Source organism: Capricornis sumatraensis, chromosome 20 (assembly GCF_032405125.1).
Source record: "Capricornis sumatraensis isolate serow.1 chromosome 20, serow.2, whole genome shotgun sequence".
Taxonomy (NCBI): Eukaryota; Metazoa; Chordata; class Mammalia; order Artiodactyla; family Bovidae; genus Capricornis; species Capricornis sumatraensis.
In genome coordinates this window covers 68,855,130-68,869,094 of record NC_091088.1, presented here as the reverse complement: position 1 = coordinate 68,869,094, position 13,965 = coordinate 68,855,130, and the positions used below count along the sequence as shown (strand labels likewise).

General features: G+C 39.7%; 1 protein-coding gene across 1 annotated transcript; it reads left to right on the top strand.

The window, feature by feature from the left end:
• Window positions 1–1,989: 1,989 nt before the first annotated feature.
• On the top strand, window positions 1,990–11,398 carry ZNF583 (zinc finger protein 583). The gene is made up of 4 exons (XM_068993363.1): window positions 1,990–2,091; window positions 2,297–2,392; window positions 7,494–8,635; window positions 8,720–11,398. Exons 1-4 carry the CDS (start codon window positions 2,058–2,060, stop codon window positions 8,951–8,953), a joined length of 1,506 nt encoding a protein of 501 aa, XP_068849464.1. The 5' UTR covers window positions 1,990–2,057; the 3' UTR covers window positions 8,954–11,398.
• Window positions 11,399–13,965: the final 2,567 nt, after the last annotated feature.

Genomic DNA, 13,965 nt, shown 5'->3' with positions numbered 1-13,965 from the left:
GCCTCTACTATAGAAAACATGGTGTGTGGAACACCTTTTTTTGCACACAGTTTTTATTAAAGAGTGTGTTGAAGTGGTTGAGTTTTAATAGAATTTATGATTGATGGTGCCCAGCCCTATCTAGCACAAGTTTCACCTTTTAAACCCAACCTGTGTTCCTTTCCTTGACGCGCTCACTCACGGCCCAGATTTCCCTTTATCACGTTGTTTCTGAGACGGAAGCACGTAGGATAGAAGCTGATAAACATAACTGATGTCCGTGGTGTCCTTTCACTTCACTTGTAGCTTCCTTAACGTTTTTGTCCATTACTCAGACAGTTATTCATACACTGACTCATTTTTTTTTCCTTCCCATTAAAAATGTTTCTGTGTAGCATCACTGATAGGCTTAAATGCATCTTCAGTAAGGGTATTACTACTCTGTCGGGAGGCACATTAAGAGGAGTTACATTCCTATTTGACAATCCCTCTGGCCAGGACACATCCAGAACTTACCCCCATGGGGTCCTGGACGCTGATGCAGGGCGGGCGGTCCCCTCCCTCCTGGACTGTGGGGAGGATGGCCGCCAGCAGGGCTCCCTGCAGCCGCTGTTCACCAGCCAGCGTGGAAAGATTTCAGTATCTGACAGGTCGGCTCAGCTGTTTGGGTGTGTGCCGTTGAGGGCAGCTGCGTGTCAGCTCAGCTTAAGGGTAGGTTTTGCTCTGTGATGTGCCAAACCTGTGAAGCACATACCAGATCATACAGCCAAAAAAAATTAAGTCTGGAGCGGACTTACCGCATTAGGAAGAATCCGTATTTTCTTAATTTGGGGGAAGCAGACTAGGTCTTATTTCATGTTACAAAGATCCTTAATTTAACCATGGTATTTGAGAGCTATGTGGTAACATTTCAGAAACTCTTGTTCACTAGGTGTGCACAACTGGGTGTGTTTCTCTAGTGAGAGCTGTAGGTGTTTTGTGACACACTGCATTATCACCTTTGAAATGTTCCCTATTTAACATAATAGTGGTTAAAATTACTGTTACTCTGTCTTTTAGGGCTTATGATAAGTTAACAACTGTCTTTGAAACTTAGTGATGTTACCAAGAGCTGTTATGTAATCTTCTGTTGTTCCTGACTGTTCTCTGTAATGGCATACATTTGAGTTATATTTTTGCAAAACCACCATAAAACTTCTTTACTGCTTTTATTTGTATGTAATTTTAGAGTACCAATACAGTAAGCATCAAATATATTTTTATATATCCCTAATTGATATAGCTGGAACATTGATCATTCAATTGCATAATTTGGGAAAATGCACATAAAAATTGAGCATAACTCATGTTTCTGCCTCCTTGAGGCCTTTTTTCACTGCTCTAGAAGGCAATGGCACCCCACTCCAGTACTCTTGCCTGGGAAATCCCATGGATGGAAGAGCCTGGTACACATCAGTCCATGGGGTCGCAAAGAGTGGGACACGACTGAGCGACTTCACTTTCACTTTTCACTTTCATGCATTGGAGAAGGAAATGGCAACCCACTCCAGTGTTCTTGCCTGGAGAATCCCAGGGACGGGGGAGCCTGGTGGGCTGCCGTCTATGGGGTCGCACAGAGTCGGACACGACTGAAGCGACTTAGCAGCAGCAGCAGTCTGTCCTGATTTTCCACACTGAGAAATGCTCTAGCATGTAGTGAGTACTGAATTATTTCACATTTGATTGTTTACAGTGTTCTGTTCTTGCCAATTTTCACTTCTGTCTTTTCTCCATCAGTACAGAGTCTCTCAAATTGTGTACTTTCCAAGACAGAATATCAAGACTAAGCACAGAGACGTCGTGCTGCTCAGACCCCAAGATCCTGACAGGGAAGCTCCCGATATGCAGTGTTTCTGTCTAAGAACACAGGCAGTCTAGCTCTTTAAACTGTGCTCACGTGAGGGTAAGAACGCTGGTTGAGCAGGACCGTGTCTGTGTCATTTCAGGACCTGGTGACATTTGGGGACGTGGCTGTCGATTTCTCCCAAGAGGAGTGGGAATGGCTGAACCCTGCTCAGAGGAGTCTGTACAGGACGGTGATGCTGGACAACTACAGGAGCCTGGTATCGCTGGGTGAGGTCTCCCCGTAAGGCGGGATCCGCACGGAGGCTGCTTCCCAGTGCCACCTTTGGGGAGCCTCTGCTGCACCTCCCCGCTGCTCCCCCAGATGAGTGTAGCTTTGTAGAGTCGGCCTCAGCTCCCTCCTCTTCCCAGTGACCAAGCAGCCTGATCTGACTGATGGGCCTGGCTAACTCCCCTTTTTATTTCTTGTGAGCAGGAGTTTCGGTCTCTAAGCCAGATGTGATCTCATTACTGGAGCAAGGAAAGGCGCCCTGGATGGTGGAGGAGGAGCCGCCGAGGGGAGCGTGCCCTGGTGAGTGAGTGAGACCCAGGGCTGGAGAGGCCCCTGCCAGGAAAGGCTCCGCTAGTCTGCAAAGTCCAGCTCCTAACTGACGCTTCCTGGGTACCGTCAAAGGGCTCCAGGCCTGGGAAGGGGCAGAGGTGTCCCTGGCCTGAGCTCCCAAACTACACTCTCCTCGGATTCACTCCACACAGCACTGTCCTCTCAGATAACCTCCTCCTGTCCTCTGGATCCAAATGTCACAGCGTCTCCTTGTCTTTGCCTTTCAGTTTTGCACAAGTGGCTCCAATCCTGTGTTCAAACATCTAGACGCAGCAGTGCATTTTTTTTTCCTTTTCACTCATTCATTCCTTTTAGACTGAAGGACTGACTCATTTATTTATTCACTGAATCTCTTACCAGGATTCAGGTTTCTACTTTGAGAAAATCATCCTATTAAATTTTTAGGATCATTCTGATGTTTATAAACCATCACAGGAAGAATACTTCTGGTGGTATTTTCTTCAAGTCTGGGTAACTGGGAGGTGATAGCATTTAACAGAAACAAGTCAAAAGGAAGAACAGGTTTGTAGAAGAAAAGATGAATTTGACTTAGGACAGTAAGAGACTTACCTGATGGGAAGATTTCCTAGTGAAGAAGTGCATACCACTGGAGGGAAGGAGGCTAGGAAGACAGTCTGATTAGATGTTAGTGGGAAGGAATGCGGTCAGCGGTCTTAGAGTTGGGAAGAAAAACTCTACCAGGGCCTCTGTGGGGAAGTAGACCTTTGATAGCTTTCTCAGTGTCCTCTGGTAAAGTGGCCTCCCAGTAGCTTCCTCCTTGGGTTAAATTATGTAAATTTTAATTTTCCTAGATGGTTATCAGGTTTATTTCCATGAACCTGAGCATAATAATCGCTTGCTGCTGCTACTGCTAAGTCGCGTCAGTCGTGTCCGACTCTGTACGACCCAGTAGACAGCCTCCTACCAGGCTCCCCCATCCCTGGGATTCTTCTGGCAAGAACACAGGAGTGGGTTGCCATTTCCTTCTCCAGTGCAGGAAAGTGAAAAGTGAAAGGGAAGTTGCTCAGTCGTGTCTGACTCTTAGTGACCTCATGGACTATAGCCGACCAGGCTCCTCCATCCATGGGATTTTCCAGGCTAGAGTACTGGAGTGAGGTGCCTTCTCCGTAATAATCGCTTACAGTTCTTTTTGTTTTGAACTGTAGTATAAAATATCCCATTTTCTTATTTTATATAGCTAATTTTTTTAGTTGTTAGGTTGCTACTCATTAATCAGTTTTGCTTATTTATTTTTAAATTCCAGCTTCTGGCTATATCTGTTAAATATAAAATATAGCTTCATCATTCTCCCCTTTTCTAATTCTCTATCTTTGGTTTTTCTTTTTACTATTTATTTCTTAGGCTTACTTTGTTTCCATTTTTTGGAAACATGCTAAAAAACTGAAAAAAGCTTAAACTATTATTTCATTGTCTCTTAATTCACTAATGAAATTATTAGAGGTTTTAATTTCCTCTTAATATAGTTTCAGCTGTATTTGATATTTAGTGGTTTCCTTATTTCTATTTCCTAGACAACTTTTCTTTTAATTCCCATTTACATAACAGTTGTTTAACAGAAAGTTTTCTGGTTTTACTGTATTTTGATCAAATTGTTTTATCATATTTGATCAGGATAGCAATTACTACTAATTCTATTTTCTAACGAGTTGAGGATTTTATATGACCTAACATATTTTAAAACTATTCTATAGGTTCCAAGTTAGAGTATTTTCAGTGTAAAGAGCTCATTACTTGAGTTTTACTTTATGTCACTGAAGTCTGCCTTTACTTAGTCTTTGTTTCCATCCATACTTTTTCTTAACTTTATAGACAGTAAATTGCATTTATGTGAATTATAGTGTGGTGAGTTCTGACAGCTGTATACATCCATGAAACCATCACTGCAATAAGACACAAAATGTTTCCATCACCCCAGAAGATAGCTTGTGCCTTTTTGCAGTCCATTCTTCTCCACTCTGGCTCCAAACTAACCTTTGTCGTTTAGATTAGTTTGCCTTTAAGCTAAATGGAATCATACTGTTCTGTTGGGTTTACTTCACCATCAGAATTTATTTTGAAAGTCACAGTGTTGCATGTGTGAATAACTCGCCCCTTTTGTTGCTGAGTGTCCGTCTACTGTGCGGATGGTCCACATTGTTGTTTTGCCGCTCACATACTGACGCACCTTTGAGTTGTTTCCAGTGGGGGTGATATAAAGTGGTCACGTACAGGACTTTGCATGGACATACATTTTCCTTTCTCTCAGGTAAATATCTACAAGTGGAGAAATGGGGTGGGGGTTGTGGGAAGAAAGCTCAAGAGGGAGGGGATACATGTACACATGTCGTTGTACTTTGCTGTACAGCAGAAGCTAGCACAACACAATTGGCGATTATATGCCAATTAAAAAATTTTTTTAATACCAGCTTTGAAAAAAAGTGGAAAAACTGAGTCATATGACAGGAATATGTATAACTTTAGTTTTCCAAGGAGATGGTATTTTCATTCCCATCAGCATTGTAGTAGCATCCCAGGTGTGCTCCATATCCTCACCGTATCGTTCGAGGTTTATTATGATTTTTTAATGATGTTATTGAAGTAAAGCTACTTGCAGTGCTTGTTAATTTCAGCTACACAGCAGAATGACTCAGGGCTACGCACAGGTCGCCCCCTGTGCTCTACGGGGGCCTTGTCTGCCCATCCTGTATGATAGTTTGCATCCGCTGGTCTCAAACTCCTGACCCTTCCCTCCCCCTCCTCCCCTCCCCCTCGGCAACCACAGTGTGTTCTCTGTATGAGTCTGTTGCTGTTTTTCAGATACACAGTTGCTCTGGTACCCTTTTTTAAAGACTTTCCCTTCCCCATTATATTGTCTTTTTGGTATCTTGGTTGAAAATCAGTTGCCCATATATGTATGGGTTAAGTTCTGAACTCTTCTTTTCCATTGATCTATATATGTCTGTCCTTTCACCAGTACCAGACTGTCCTGATTACTGTAGCTTTATAGTAAATTTTGACATCAGTTGAATTTGTAAAATCACTGACTATTTTAATAGATCATTTGCATTTCTATATAAATTCTGGAATGAAGTTGAGCATTTCTACCTAAAAATCCTGCTGGGGTTTTGTTTGGGATTGTGTTGAATCTATGTATCAGTTTAGAGGGAACTAATATCATTGTTTTATCATTGACATCCTAATATCATTGTTTTCCAATTCCTGAAATTTAGCTATTTTTTACAGTCTTACTTTCTATTAGCAGTGTTTTGTCATATCCAGTGTAGTGGCTTCTTATAAGTATTATATTTATATATCTATATATATAGAGAGATAGTTTTATGGATATAAGATACATAATTCTTTAGATATAAGTTTTTTCCAGTAATGTGTGCATATGTGATCAGTCGTGTCCGACTCTTTGCGACCCCATGGACTATACAGTCCATGGAATTCTCCAGGCCAGAATACTGGAGTGAGTATCTGTTCACTTCTCCAGGGGATCTTCCCAACCCAGGGATCGAATCCAGGTCTCCTGCATTTCAGGCAGATTCTTTACCAGCTGAGCAACTGGGGAAGCCCAAGAACACTGGAGTGGGTAGCCTATCCGTTCTCCAACAGATCTTCCCAACCCAGGAATCGATTCAGGGTCTCCTGCATTGCAGGCAGATTCTTTACCAACCGAGCTACCAGGGAAGGCATGAAAAGTTATGTTATCTGCAAATACAACTTTATTTCTTATGGAAATACCTAGGGTTTCTTGTACTGTTGAACAGCATTGGTTAAGACCAAATATACTTGCACTGTTCTCAATCTTAAAGGGAAATGTATTCACTCTTTCACCAATAAGTTGTTACAGATATTTCTTAGATGCCCTTTATCAGCTTGAGAAAGTTCCTTTCTATTCCTACTTTGCTGACAATTTTCATGATAAACAGATGTTAAATTTAGTAAAATACTTTTACACTGATTGAAACAACCATATGATTTCCATCTTTAATCTGTTAATGTGGTGAATTATACTGATTTTCATATATGAAACCAACCTTGCATTCATGGGATGAACTCCACTTGGTCAGGATTATGCTTTCATATTTTCCTGGATTTTATTTGCTATAATTTTGTACCATTTTACATTTATGTTTCTGTGCTATATTGCTTTTGTAAATCATAATAGGAAGTCTGGTTTTACTACAAATAAGGTGAGAAACCATTGGAAAGTCTTGAACAGAGTAACAGGTGATTTGATTTAGGAATGGAAAAGATAAGGCAAATAAAGGCCTATGGCAGATTAATAAAACCAACAATTTGATACAAACTTACTTCAATATGAAGGCATCTTAGCTTGAGTATCAGCTAAAAATTTACACTTGGTTGGAACATATCACACAGAAAATGATAGGAATTCTGCTTTCAGACTACTAAAGTTTAACCATAGAGTTTTATATATAGCCTGTGGCAATTAATAGGGTTCCCTGGTGGCTCAAGGCAGTAAAGAATCCACCTGCAATGCAGGAGACACAAGTTCAGTCCCTGGGTCGGGAAGATCCCCTGGAGAAGGAAATGGCAACCCACTCCAGTATTCTTGCCTGGAGAATCTCATGGACAGAGGAGCCTGGCGAGCTACAGTCCCTGGGGTAGCAAAGAGTGAGACACAACTGAGTGACTAACACTTCCATGATAATCAGTGACACTTCATGTGTTTTGGGATGTGGGGATCTAACAGATTTTTTTTAGCCACACTGACATGAATTTTTTTTTTAAAGCTAACTAACTTACCTTGAATGCAGGCTAACCTGAGGGCAAGAGAGGAAGGGTGTTTGCAGACTTATATTAATATGAATATATATATATAATGATTGTGATTTTCTGATGGTTACCTTAATAGTTATGCATGAGGTATTTTCTTAATGAATTTTCCTATATTTTCATTCCTTATAATCTCGTTAGATTGCATTTACCAGCTATTACATCCTTGAACTTAATGCATGTAGTTCATTCACCAGTCTGTGTTTTAGAAGTTCTTTCCTAATGCATAAATACAAAAGATGTCTGTTTTCTTGATATCTTGTAGACTGGGAGTATGCATTTAAAAACAAGGAGTTTCCATCAAAGCAAGTTATTTATGAAGAATCATCCAAAGTAATGATGATGGGAAGAAGCCATCTTAGTTATAACCTCAACTGCTCCAGTTGGAGAGGAGACTCTAAAAGGACGGACTGGTTTAAGAACCAGTTGGGAACTCAGGAGGTACATGCTAGTCAGCTGATCATCACTCACAGAGAAATCCTAAATGAGGATCACAGTAATGAATATACTAAGTCCTGGCAAACTTTCCATCAGGATACAATCTTTGATATAAAGCAGAAACGTAATAAGCATGAGCCACAAAAGAGAAGTTACCGGAAAAAACCTGTCGAGATGAAACATAAGAAAGTCTATGTAGAAAAGAAACTCTTGAAATGTAATGAATGTGAGAAGGTGTTCAACCAGAGCTCATCTCTCACTCTTCATCAGAGAATTCATACTGGAGAGAAGCCCTACGCGTGTGTCGAATGTGGGAAAACCTTCAGTCAGAGTGCAAACCTAGCTCAACATAAGAGAATCCACACTGGAGAGAAACCCTATGAATGTAAGGAATGCAGGAAAGCCTTCAGCCAGAATGCCCACCTTGCTCAACACCAGAGAGTTCATACTGGAGAGAAACCTTATCAGTGTAAAGAGTGTAAAAAAGCCTTCAGCCAGATTGCACACCTGACTCAACACCAGAGAGTTCATACTGGAGAGAGACCTTTTGAATGTATCGAGTGTGGAAAGGCCTTTAGTAATGGTTCATTTCTTGCTCAGCATCAGAGAATTCACACCGGAGAGAAACCTTATGTGTGTCATGTGTGTGCGAAAGCCTTTAGCCATCGTGGATACCTAATTGTACATCAGAGAATTCATACAGGAGAGAGACCCTATGAATGTAAGGAATGTAGGAAAACCTTCAGCCAGTATGCACACCTTGCTCAACACCAGAGGGTTCATACTGGAGAGAAACCTTACGAATGTAAAGTATGTAGGAAAGCCTTCAGCCAGATCGCGTACCTTGATCAACATCAGAGGGTTCACACTGGAGAGAAACCCTATGAGTGTATCGAATGCGGGAAGGCCTTTAGCAACAGTTCGTCACTTGCACAACATCAGAGAAGTCATACCGGAGAGAAACCTTACATGTGTAAGGAATGTAGGAAAACGTTTAGCCAGAATGCAGGCCTTGCTCAGCATCAGCGAATTCATACTGGAGAGAAACCTTACGAATGTAACATTTGTGGGAAAGCCTTTAGCTACAGTGGGTCTCTAACTCTACATCAGAGAATTCACACAGGAGAAAGACCCTATGAATGTAAGGACTGCAGGAAATCTTTCAGGCAGCGAGCACACCTTGCTCATCATGAGAGAATCCACACTATGGAGTCATTCTTGACTCTTTCCTCCCCCTCAGCCTCTATGCCCAGTCAGCTGCCAAGACCTGTAGGCTTTATCTCCTAAATATGCCTTGAATCTGACTCCGTTAATCCATTTCCATTCTATCAATGTTTGTCCAATACACGATAATCTATTTGACACAGACTATGGGAAGGGCTTTCTAACCCATCCCCCTGTATTCCTGTTAGTAATCCATACTGCAGTCAAACTTGTATTTAAAGAGTCTGACCATATTACTTCTTCATTAAAACCGTTCACTGGCATCCCATAGGGCTTAGGTCAAGGTGCACATCACTCAAAATAGCCTAAAAGACCCCTGCCCCCCAATACCTTGTCCCACTTTACATTTCAGAGTCCCATTTCCTGTGACTGTCTCATTCCTGGGCTACTTATCAAAATTCAGAATTCATATTGCAGCAACAACTAGATCGGGGTTCCAGTTCTTAATGTTCCATCTTCTAGCCCTCTAGTTCTGGAGAAACATTTTGTTCCTTGTAAGCATCTTGTCTTTTTATTTCTATTATAGAAATAATGATGGTACTACCTCAGAAGTTAATGGGAGGGTTAAATGAGATAATGCATGTAAGTTGCTCAGCACAGTGCCTAGCATAATAAATATTAATGTAAAATAAAAAGGCAACTATGTATACAAAGAAGACCTGATCACCTTAGCAGTGATTATCGGTGAAATAACAAAACAGCTCAAGACCCAGGAGACTAAAGATTTTTGAGTAAAAGAGCAGCCCTTGTTCTGAAGCTGAGTGAACAGGGTATCCAACACAGTAGAGTTAATGTTGGAGTTCATGATGATAGAGTTAAGATGATGGCTCCTGTTTCAGTACAAACATGGAAATATGATTTTGTTGATAAGAAAAACTAACTTCATTATATATTCAGTTTAAAGAAACCAGATATTACAACATCAATTGTAATAAGTAAAATTTACTGAGATTTATTCATTTACATTTAAACAAAGGCACTATAGTCCTCAAAAGACAGAAAACTTTAAAAGATCAATAACCAAAGATTAGAAAACAAAATTTAACAGCGTTCCTAATTCTAGGTAGATGAATCATGTTAAATCCATGTCATTTAAATAGAAAAGGTGTTAGGTTCTAAGCTGTAATTCCAAGACCAGAGGGAAAAGAAATCAAAACTATAGGTCAAAACTCATAAACATGTTTGATTTGTGTGAAATTTAAAATGAGTACCTTTAGATGGGCATTTGTTTTCCACTTTTCCACAGTTCAAACCACTACCTGTTGCCTTACATCTGACTTGTTTTACACTGTATTACTTCCTGACTCCTGAAGGCTTTGTGCAGTCAGTGCTGGAACCATTTCTCATGTGACTATAAGTACAAACAAAATGAGTAAAGTTTAATGGAGGATGAGAAGAACAGACATTTCATCCTTCTGTAGGGGAAGATTCAGTATTATACAGATGTTAGTAAGCCCCAAATTAATCTATTGATCCTTTGTACCTAACAAAATCCTAAGAATTTAAGGCTTGAAACATCGTGTTTGTCAACACACACACACACATTCACAATAGATATACACATAAAGGAAATATATAATAAAGGTGCTACTTCATTGTCAGTAGCTTAACAGTATTGGTATATGAGATTCTGCTCAAAATTATTTCTGTACAGAACAACTGTCTCATTCTTTTATCCAAATGCAAAACAGTTATTAGAGGATACCATACATAATCATGGAAAACAATCTCCCTAAATACAACATGAGATCCAGAAACCACACACATGGATTCTTGACTATATAAGAACTTTAATGAACTTTTATATAGTCAAAGATAGTACAAAAGGTTTTTAAACATTAGAATTTGAAAAAATTAGTAAAATATGTTTAACCTATGAGATTGATATCCTTAACATAAAAGTACTCCAAATCATTTAGAAAATGACACCTCTTATAGGTAAGGGGAATAAAGAGATAACTGATGAAAATGATAAGTACTGACTCTCACAAGGATCAGAATACAAGTTAAACAAGTGAACTACCATCTTTCAATATCGGATTGATAAAGTTTGCACTGCAAAAGCATAGGAGAGAGGAGGTACTTCTGTGTACTGATGTAAAGGTGACTTGTCAATATCAGAATTTTCAAGGCTTGCTTTTGCAATTAAACACACATTTGCCCTTCCATATCCTATAAGAGATAAAACAATTTAAAAGGTATCAGAAAAGAGTCAAGTTTTGTTAAAGACAAAAGGGGAAAAAGTGCTTATTCATGAAATGTAGCAGAAACAGCTGTGACCTGAAATGTATGCCTGATGGATTTCAGTAATGGGAAGTCAAGTCTGTCCAAAGGTCTCTAGAGAAGCTCATGCTCTAAGCTGGCTTGTGTAGAGGCTGGGGGGTAACAATTACGAGACAGTTTATTTTTTATGTGAAAGTTATGTCAGTATCCCTACCAAAGCTTTCCCATTATACTCGTCTGTAAGTAAAATAAATTGGATCCTTCTTTCACACCATTCAGAAAGATGAGTTCTAGTTGAATAAAATCATAAATGTTAAATAGTAAAGTATTAGGATGCTTATGACTTTGCTGTTGGACATATCTTCACAAACTAGACAAAAACAAAAGTCACAAAGTAAAGATTAATGAACAACTTTATTGTATCAAAAGTTGTTCGGTCACTAAGTCTTATCCAATTCTTTGCAATCCCATGGACTGCAGCATGCTTTTAAAAAGACGAAACAAAATGGGGAAAAGCTGTAATAGAATACAAAAGGAAAGGTGTAAGAATATCTATAAATAGGTAAAGGACAACCAAGGGAGAATAAAAATGAACAAAGGATAATAATGGACAAGTCAGAAGAAATGCAGACTGCTGACACTGAGTCCCTGCTTAACCTCGCTAGTAGTAAGAGATGCAAACTTAAATAATCTAATTTTAAAACCTTGGCAGTTGTATAGAGAAATAACTACTCTTCTCAGTACCGCTCTGGAGGCAATGAAGTTGTTAAAACATTAACCCCTTCAGAGGGCCGTATGGTTTTAGTACATGAGACAGAACTATCTAAATTTCCATCAATAGAGAAATACTGGCACCAGTTTAAAAGAATGGACTGGTAATATTGATAAGAATTTGACTAAGAGGCACTGATAAAAATTTGTAGATTAATAGAGACTATATATTTAAAATACATTTCTATAACTATGCAAATACACAGAAATAAGTCCTGAACAGACATCCAATTTGTAAGTGTCTTGCGGAGGGACCTGGAATTGGACATTCTGGTCAAGAGCGTAGATTTATCATTATCTGTAATGTTTTAAATAAGAATGTTATCATTAAACTACGAAAAAATTCAATGAACTTACGGAGAACTAGAGCAACTAGAAAGAGAGTTGGTAGCTTAAGTTGAAACCTTTCCTGGAATTTGGAGACTCTCATCATCTCTCCAGGCCTTCCCAGGCACACTGAAATCCCAGTAAATCGCTTCATTCAGCGGAACAGATCTGTAGTGAGAATAACCAAAGACCTCCTACTGTCTACCTAGGAGAATCAAACAGTATCATTCTCAAATGTGAACAGACAGCTGAGGATGATCACAGATGATGGAAGAGTATCAGCATGATGAGGACCAAGAGACGGACTAAACCTGGGGCAGGTGAAGTTATATCATGAGGATAAAACTAAAAATGTACATTTGAAATTGGAATAGATGTTACACTTTTAAAGCAAATATGAGAAGCTACCAAAAAGAAATAAGACAACTCCTAAGAATTAAAAAAAAAATTACGTTATAATAGAAGGTTTCAAACAAAGTTGTGGAAATTCTTCCATTTCATAAATCTGGAAGAAAATGAGAAACAAAAGGGACTTGGAAGTCTAGTAGAAGGCCTGTCTAGTTAATGCGAGTTCCACCACACATACACATACACACACAAATAATAATAATAGAGAAAATAGGAATGTGTCAAATGATTAAGAATCTTTCTAAACTGAAGAAAGTTATGAATGCTCAGCAAGGAATAGCTCACTTGAATGTTGGGCAGGCTGAACTGGCAAAAACCATATTATAATAGAAAAAAAATTTTAAAAGACACCCAGAAATATGCTTGTGGAATTCCGTAACAATGAAGAGGACACTATCCTAAAAGCTTTCCAAAAATGTCAATTTCTCCTAATAAAGAATAATGACTGAGGTAGAATTAGCCTTCCCTCCAATGAGCAATATTAGATGGTAGAATACAGAACAGCAGCTCCCAACTTAGGGCTTGAGACTGCTTGAATCTCGAAGCTCACGCTGGATCGGCAGCGAGACATGAGGCCTCACACTGACATTCTGCCTATACGGTTTGCTTCAGTTCACGCCCACCTGTCCTTCAATAGGGCAGTGAATGAGTAGCTTTAGCAAAATCCGGATGGAAAAGGTGAAAAACAGAATCTAACCTAGTAAAGTGGTGTTGAGGGTGACTAGGATGATCACTGTAAAAATCAGACCAAATTACTGGTAGGCTAGTTATCCAGGGAGTCAGTGAAGAGGAACTTCAGGGAGAAAGGAAGGGATGGGTTACATTAAATAAAATCAACACAGAGTTTGAGGATTTCTGTAATATGGTGAAAACAAACATTCATCAGAAGGAAAGACAGACAATTATTGGCTTGGGAAAAACAAAGGAGAAGCCATACCAGACATCATGCTGCTGCTAAGTCGCTTCAGTCGTGTCCAACCCTGTGCGACCCCAGACGGCAGCCCACCAGGCTCGCCTGTCCCTGGGATTCTCCAGGCAAGAACACTAGAGTGGGTTGCCATTTCCTTCCCCAGTCAGGTATCATGGTCCTAATATAAAGCAAGCCCCATAAAATGTGACATGACTTTGGAAACAGAATATGGGGAAAACCTTGAGCACTGGGACCCTAACACTGGCCTCATAGAGGAGGAAATGTAATCAGCAATGCCTGGCTCTGCCTCTTAGAGGACATTTATACTGTGAGAAGGATCTAGTGCTACTTCCAGCTTTAGAATACACAAATCCCTTAAGTCTCTATGTGTGTGCATGTACGTGTATAACAGACCCCATGGAATTCTCCAGGCCAC

Coding starts and splice junctions, on each gene's coding strand:
- ZNF583 (XM_068993363.1), top strand. CDS start 2,058: ATGCTGGACAACTACAGGAGCCTGGTATCGCTGG. Junction 2,092..2,296: donor CAGGAGCCTGGTATCGCTGG/GTGAGGTCTCCC, acceptor TCTTGTGAGCAG/GAGTTTCGGTCTCTAAGCCA. Junction 2,393..7,493: donor GCCGAGGGGAGCGTGCCCTG/GTGAGTGAGTGA, acceptor GATATCTTGTAG/ACTGGGAGTATGCATTTAAA.